The sequence below is a fragment of the Solanum pennellii genome, chromosome 10 (assembly GCF_001406875.1).
Source record: "Solanum pennellii chromosome 10, SPENNV200".
Classification (NCBI taxonomy): domain Eukaryota; kingdom Viridiplantae; phylum Streptophyta; class Magnoliopsida; order Solanales; family Solanaceae; genus Solanum; species Solanum pennellii.
Genome location: NC_028646.1, coordinates 71,407,454 through 71,415,126, shown reverse-complemented (window position 1 = coordinate 71,415,126; position 7,673 = coordinate 71,407,454). Strand labels below are relative to the sequence as shown.

General features: G+C 33.6%; 1 protein-coding gene across 1 annotated transcript in view; it reads right to left on the bottom strand.

Moving 5' to 3' along the window:
• Positions 1–7,172: 7,172 nt before the first annotated feature.
• Positions 7,173–7,673, bottom strand: part of LOC107001566 (sugar transporter ERD6-like 8) — a 91,039-nt gene continuing 90,538 nt past the window's right edge. The window contains exons 17-18 of the mRNA XM_015199558.2: positions 7,501–7,615; positions 7,173–7,417 (exon numbers count right to left, since the gene is read on the bottom strand). Of these exons, the coding sequence (XP_015055044.1) occupies positions 7,302–7,417; positions 7,501–7,615 (231 nt within the window). The 3' untranslated portion in view covers positions 7,173–7,301. The remainder of the gene's footprint in view (positions 7,418–7,500; positions 7,616–7,673) is intronic.

Here is a 7,673-nt window from a genome sequence, read left to right as displayed (position 1 = left end):
AAAATTCTCCAACACTAGTAGGTACCCCATAGGATGAGAATAGGCAATAACCTACACAGAACATACTAGCTATGCATGGAATCCAGAGTCATTAACCTACTCCGATGGAGGGTGTTCTCCTTGCCAATGGTATAACTAAGACACATCCATGTCGGCACATGGTTAAGGAATATCTAGGGTTTCTTTGTTCTCAAATGTCATGTTAGTTATAGCAACATCCCAAGAAAACTTACTCGATGCTAGCTTTTTTTGTCATAGAGTATTTCAATAAAGGAGTACATGAAAAGGTTCGACATCTAGTTCACAACCCAATCACATTACACCTTACCAAAGAGGGTCCACTAAGGCTACCTACAAACGTCAAGGATAGCTCAATGACTTTCATAAGGATGCTTTCATTTCATTCCATCCAATCAACCCTATGTCGACAATTCACATAATAAAGATAACAATAGGACTTTGAACTTCAAGGATATCATAACCTTCCATCTAGGTTGAAGGTTCTACATAAAGGACCTTCTTAACTATGTTAAACGTCACATGTCAATCACACATACAAGACTAAGGATCTTTAGCCTACTAAGTCAAGAAACTCATAGTCACATTATGAATGTATCAAGTAAGAGACACAAGTCTACCAAAACAAGACAAACACATACTTCATTATACCACATATAACATGTCATTCATGAAGCACATAGGTATAACCAATATCATCTATAGGTTACCCTATTCACTACTATTGTATCATTAATTGAAACTATCACAAGTATCATATAGTCCATAAAGAACCATCATGCTTCTACATCAAGTAATACACATAATGACTTCACTATAGTTTACTAGATACACACATAATCAACTAGAAGAACTCATGCTTTGACTCCAGATATACACATAAGTCATCAAGACTCTTAGAATACTCATATATTTAAGTTATAACATAATAATATCATAATACATAAAGTAATGCCGACGAGTCCACATTGTTTCACAATTCGCAAAGTAATACTGATAATGCCACATTATTCACAGGTATAACACATAAGCACTGCCACATAAGTGGACCATACCAAATATCATCATCATCTAAGAACTATACTACACAATATAAAAAAATTTAGGTCAAAATACCATTAACCCAACCTAACAACTTTAATCTATAGTCAAATCAACCAACATAATACTCAAAGGCCCTTATCAATGGTCATGATCACAAATTGAATCCAACAATAATAATATACTATGAATTAAAGATAGTAAAAAATTAATTTATCAAATTAGGACAGGCTAATAACAATTTTAACCTGATTCATTTATAATTTAATAGTCCTAATCAAACTACACAAGAATTCAATAGCATAATGACATAGCCAAATCACCCACAAAGTAGTCAAAACTAGGGCTTCATGAATTGCATATGTTCATAGAGTTTTTAGGTTAAAATCATTAATTAACATCAATTCAATCAATATACAAAGATTAGAAATGTTTTATGCAGGAAACCATGGCTAGATTACATGTTAGAAGTTCATCTTTTGAGAAAGCTTTAGAAAATCACTTTGAAGATTGGATCCTTGAAGAAAAGAGATTCAAGGATGAAGGACATACCTCAACTGATTCTAGACCACGAATTTGATGAATAATTTATGGATAATCATCAAAGAATCTTCAATCCAAGATCTATCTCAAATTTTGGTTCCAATGGAGTTCTAGACATTTCTTTAGGGAATTTAGGTCTTGATTTTGAAAAGTGAATTCATCTAGGTGTTAAGAAGTGTAAACCCACTTTAAAAAACTAAAATAACCCTAACAAGTTGTCCAACAAATTTAGTAAGGCTAAGTGAAAACCCCAAAATAACCTAACGTTGGCTGAGAGGTTGCACAGAATTGCAAGCCATCAATCGACGGCCAGCACCTACTAGACGTCGTCCCATCGATGACCTATGCTGGTCAACGTCGTTTGGGATAGATCCTTGAAAATGGGAGCTTAAGATCCCTAGGCTAAGTCCTCATCAACGCCACCACCTACGGGGTGTCGACTAGCCTACTGGTCATCGATTGCCGTCCGTTGGTGGGACTGCCTTAGGCAGCTTTGGCAGTTAAGATGGGTCCTTCTCAAGGACCCCTTGGTTGGTCCTTGGGGATTTTTTTCCCAGACATTTCCAACCCGAATATATTTGTACGCATGTTTAGGACCTCTAACATCAATTTCATCCGAAATAAACACGTAAAACTTGACGAAACACACTAAGGCACACAAGTACGTTTCAAGGCAAATATTTCAAATGTCATGGACGTTCTTGGACGTCTGACCTCCAAACTACACGAAACTTTAAAAACTGCCTCATAACATCATTATAACCCATTTTAGGACTTAAAATAATGTAGATACAAGTTTTAGGCTCTAGTTTCACCAAAATTGTTTTAGAGATGTTACATCCTCCAATGGACGTCCACTCCAAGTGCCCACAACATTTACTTTTTTCGAATTTGGGTCGGTATTTCCCGATAAAACCCTTGTGGTCGGGTGTCTTGGGCGCTATCAAATTGCCCAAACTGTTTCTCTAAATTTTGTGTTGCCAATTGATTGTTTCGAACATCTGCCCCCAATTTAGCTTGATCCTCCATTATTTGTTTGAGCATGTCTTCCACACTCATATACCCTTGCTTGGCGGCCTGCTGATTACCATGATTTTGTTGATTTACAAGGATTTGATGATGGTACTGTTGTCCACTTCTTTGTGATCTGTATTGGTTCTGGCCTTTATCTTAATTCTGATTACCACCCTAAATAAATTTTGGTGATTTCGCCCGCTTGAGTTGTAGGTGTCTCCATAACTCTGATGATTTCCTCCTCGTTGAGCATTACCTACAAAATGAACAGATTCTGGGTTTGCTCCACATACTCGGCTCTGTGATCTCCACCTCCACATACTTAAAACCAAGTTTGTGGCTGATGAACCATATTACCTTGGGCTTGTTTTGTCCTAGAGACATGTTGCTGAAGTGAATGGTCCTCATGTTCTGTATTGATGCAATCTAAGCAGACAAAATTGTGACTGTGTCCATCTCTAAAACTCTTGCAGTCTTCTATATGACTGGTTTCACTCCGCCTTTATTCCACTTGGGGTTACTATACGATTAAGCAATGTAAACAACTTAGCACGTGTCTTCTCCAAAGCTTGTCCACCAGCAGCAAAATCAAGTAAAATTTTGGTGTTGGGTTCCAACCCCTCAATGAAGGTGTGGAGCAACAATTCGTTAGCTTGATGATGATGTGGGAAACTTAACAATAGGGACTTAAACCAATCCCAAGCTTGCTACAAGTTTTCCTCTTCTTTTAGTCGGAAGCTTAATATGTCGCTTCTCAGTTTTGTTTTTTATTGGATGGAAAAAACCTTATCAAAAATCTCCGGGCAAGATCATCCAAAGCTGTTATGAAATTTGCAGGCTTCGAGATTAACCATCTTTTAGCTTCCCCAAGTAGAGAAAAGGGAAATAATGTGAGTCGCACCTAATTAGAGTTCACTACCGCCAGAGTGTATATGTCACTGATCTCGAGGAAGTTCTGTATATGCACTCGTGGATCCTCATGAGATAGACCATTGAACTGCCCATTTTTGTGCAATAATTGCACTATGTTCTTCTTCAATTTAAACCTCCAACTAGTGCGGGCTTCTGATTACTTGAGGTCACATTGGTGGTATGTGGGATTGATACATCCCTCACATTCATTTCTGCCATCATCAACGGTGGTTCTTAGTCTTCTATCTCTTATGAATTTTTAGGTTCCATGACCACACGAGGACCGGGAGGGTTTCACCTTCTTCTCCAGTAATGAACAAATATCTCTTATTCATATAGAGGCTCTACCAATACGTGGTCGTTTTTCTGTGAGAAAACCTAACACAACATGCACAAATGAAGAGCACATATGAAGTTGTCAACACTTGTAGAAATAATTTAGACACTCAGAAATTAGATATCTGCCGATTAAGATGTCCCCAGCAGCAACGCCAAAAACTTATTGCGTGCAAAAGCACACGCAAGTGCACCACTCAAGTAGTAAAGAGAATTTTTTTATCCTAACATTTGTACCCAAGGGACTTCAAATCAACGAATAACAATGTGCAATGACTTCCTAAATTCATTCAAGCATCAGTTAGATTGAGAAATTTGTTTAAACTACTAATTTAACACTAACAAGAATTAGTTACTTTAAGTAAACGATTTCAACAAAGAAAATTCACAATTTGGAAAGATATCCCATGGTTGTAGCATAAATCAATTTCCCGTTCAATATGGTTTTATCCTAAGGCTCAAGGGATTAACTCACTGAGGGTTGACAAGGTTCATTTTACGATCATGATCTACCGACCTCTAATCGTCTACCATCATTGACAACCTAACTACATCATTGAGCGGGGTTAGATATGAACCAATAAACAAGCTCTAGAATTCGTCTTGCGTATCAACAAAATGTGGTGTATACGTATAATACTATTCTACACAAAAAAAAACAATCTAGAACTCACCCTAGAAAGAATACACGTCTTGCATTCTTCGGTCTATCCCTCTAATCGTCTTCGAGTTCAATAGTAGACATAAAATTTATTCTAATGTTGATCAAGCATTAAAATAGTAAAATAAGAATGCAAGCACAATGCATCAAATAACCCTTCTCACACAAGAAACAAAGTCACATTAAACCATTAATCATAGCTACAAACCTAGGATAGAGGATTTAAGCTACTCATAACACAAAATAGCAATACGGTTTAGAATCATGTAAGTCTTTACCAAGATGAAGAAGGAGGAGAAAAACCCTAGAAAATGCACAAAAATCTTCTTTTGTCCTAGATCCAGTCTTATTGGAAAGTTAGATGTACAATAAAGGGACACTTAAACTATTTATAGTCTAAAATAAACATGTGGGCCGATTATTGTATCCAGGTCCATGACGCTGACCTGTTCCCTTGCACAACTCTGCTCATGGGTAAAATGAACCCGGCGACGCGCCTCAATCGTGAACTCCCACGTTATGGGGAATTCCTTCTCTGCATGGACGAAATTCCTCCGCGACATGGGACGCGGAGGTGCTCCTTCATAGCGCTATTTCTAGTTTCTTGGCCTTTCTTTTCCGCCACTTCTTCTTCTACTTTTCGACCTATGTTCCGGTGTCCAAATTTAGCTCGTTTTTCAATGATCTTCGGCCTGAAACATCTAATCATATTTGTTAGAAGATGGGCAGAATCAAAACGACTCAAACTACTTGACTTTTCAACCAAAAATGTCCTCAACTCGGCTATATATATGAAATAAAATGATTATTAGGCAAATAAATACCCCTAAGATCATCAAACCAGGTAATTCTTTAGGAAACAGAAGGAGTACTTTATATAACTTGCTTATAATGATTTTAACTGATGATAAAAGAATAGTAATAAATAAATATATGTTTCTCAATAAATTATGTAATGACATATATGTTACGTGATGTTTTGGGATTATATATAAAAAGAGAAATCAAGTAAATTAGATATTTAAAAAATTATCTTTAAAATCCTAATAGAAAAGCAACACCATGAAATTGAAAAGTCTAAAGAGAATCAAAGGAAATGACATAACATGCTCCGAAATTATTGAAAATTTTATTTTTGAAGAGCTTGCTCACTGGTTGCATTCCTTATGAATTAGGTCTTTTAAAAATTGGGATTGAGATTGATATTGGATTTAACATATAAATGGTCCATTTTCATGTTTTTGTCATAGAAGTGATGTGTTCACTAAGAAAAAACATATTTTACTTTTGTCTTATAATTGTTTTATAAAGGTAAGCCCATTATATGAGGAATTGATCAAAAATGAAGTTCTTAATATGGAAAAAATGCATTATTAGTCTTCCTAATAATAGATGTATAGCGAAGTGTGTAATATTTAGGATGCAAATTAGAAACAAACGGCGAGAAATTTATTGGTATAAGACATGATAGGGGATAGAGTTGAGGAGTGAATGAAATGACGAATGACTTATTGTCTATTATTTGTGTTATATTTAGTTCTAGAAAAATCTTTTAATTTATAGTTTCTAGAATAATCATGTAACTTACATAGGAAATTTAGCCGCTTGAAAAAAATATTTTGACAAATATAAAAATAGAATTTATAGATTTTAGAATGAAATGTAAATGAAATGACCATATTATCCTTAATCATTCTCACTTCATGTTTTGATGTAATAGAAAAATACCAAATAAGAATCAAACTAAAGTAATAGTAAAATAGAGTAATGAATGGATATCACAATAACTCATAAAAAAGTGAAGTAATAACAAAATTAGTTAAAATTAATAACAATAACTAAATATGTTTCTAGAACTATTTAGTTTTCCTGTTATCGTTCTTGGTAGATTGTTGTCTGCATGAAGTTATATTTTTACCTTTGATCATCGTTTACTTCATATATAGAACAATGTTTCTAGAATTATTTAGTTTTCTTTCTATATCTCTTAATAGATTTTTGTTAAAAAGAAATTGCATTTTTATTCTTGATTGTCTTAAATGCAAATATATCATCCTATTTATTTTATTTGTAAAGTTACTTTTTAACATTTTTTTCTTTAATTTCAATCTAACATATATTTTTTATTTATCACACTTATTATTATCAAGTAGATAAATTAGATCCAAAATAAATATGAAAATAAATAATTCATAATAAATTTTCATATTAAAAGTAGGCATTTTTGGTACATAATGAATAGAAAAAATATTAAGAATTAAATTAAAGTAATAGTAAAATAGAGTAATGAATAAATATCGCAATAATCACAAAAGAAAAGAAAGTGAAGTAATAATAAAATAATATAATGATAATAACAATAACTAAATATGTTTCTAGAACCATTTAATTCTCTTGTTATCATTCTTGGTAGATCTTTATTGGCGTGAAATTACATTCTTACACTTGATCATTATTCACTTCATATATAAAAAGATGTTTGTAGAATTATTTACTATCTTTTTTAACAGTTTTTAATTAGAATGAAATTCCATTTTTACCCTTGGTCGTCCTACCTCTTCGCTCTTCAATATAATAGAAATAGAAATAGCAATATACTAGGAAATAAAAGAAATATATATATAGAAATATTAGCTTGTTATAAAATTAGAGATTCGTGGTACTAAGTTGTAATAAAATTAGAGGAAGCTAAGAAACAAGAAGAATTTGTAGAAATTTTGCGATTGAGTTGAAGGTGTAAGAGTTAATATCGTAGAATTCATTCGGAAACAATGAGTCATGAATTGAGTGAAGCATGAATTTCCTCGAGGCTTCTTCCTTTTGTTTCTGGGACAATTTGGTAGATGAAGATGATAGCAAGTAAGCAAACAAATGCATATAGGAAAAATGTTCCTACAAAAAAACAAATGACATATCATTTATCTATTAGAATATTAGGTTAGGTAATTAATTAATTTAATGCTGAATGAGATTACCATGTTCACTCCACAACATGAGAAAGTTGAAAGTGTAAGAAATAACCCAAGAACCAAACCAATTCACGAGTGTAACTAAACCTCCACCTAATCCCTTTATATGTAAAGGAAACACCTGCAAAAATTTTAATTCAGAGTTTGAGAGTAGCTAAGGTAATATATATATATATATA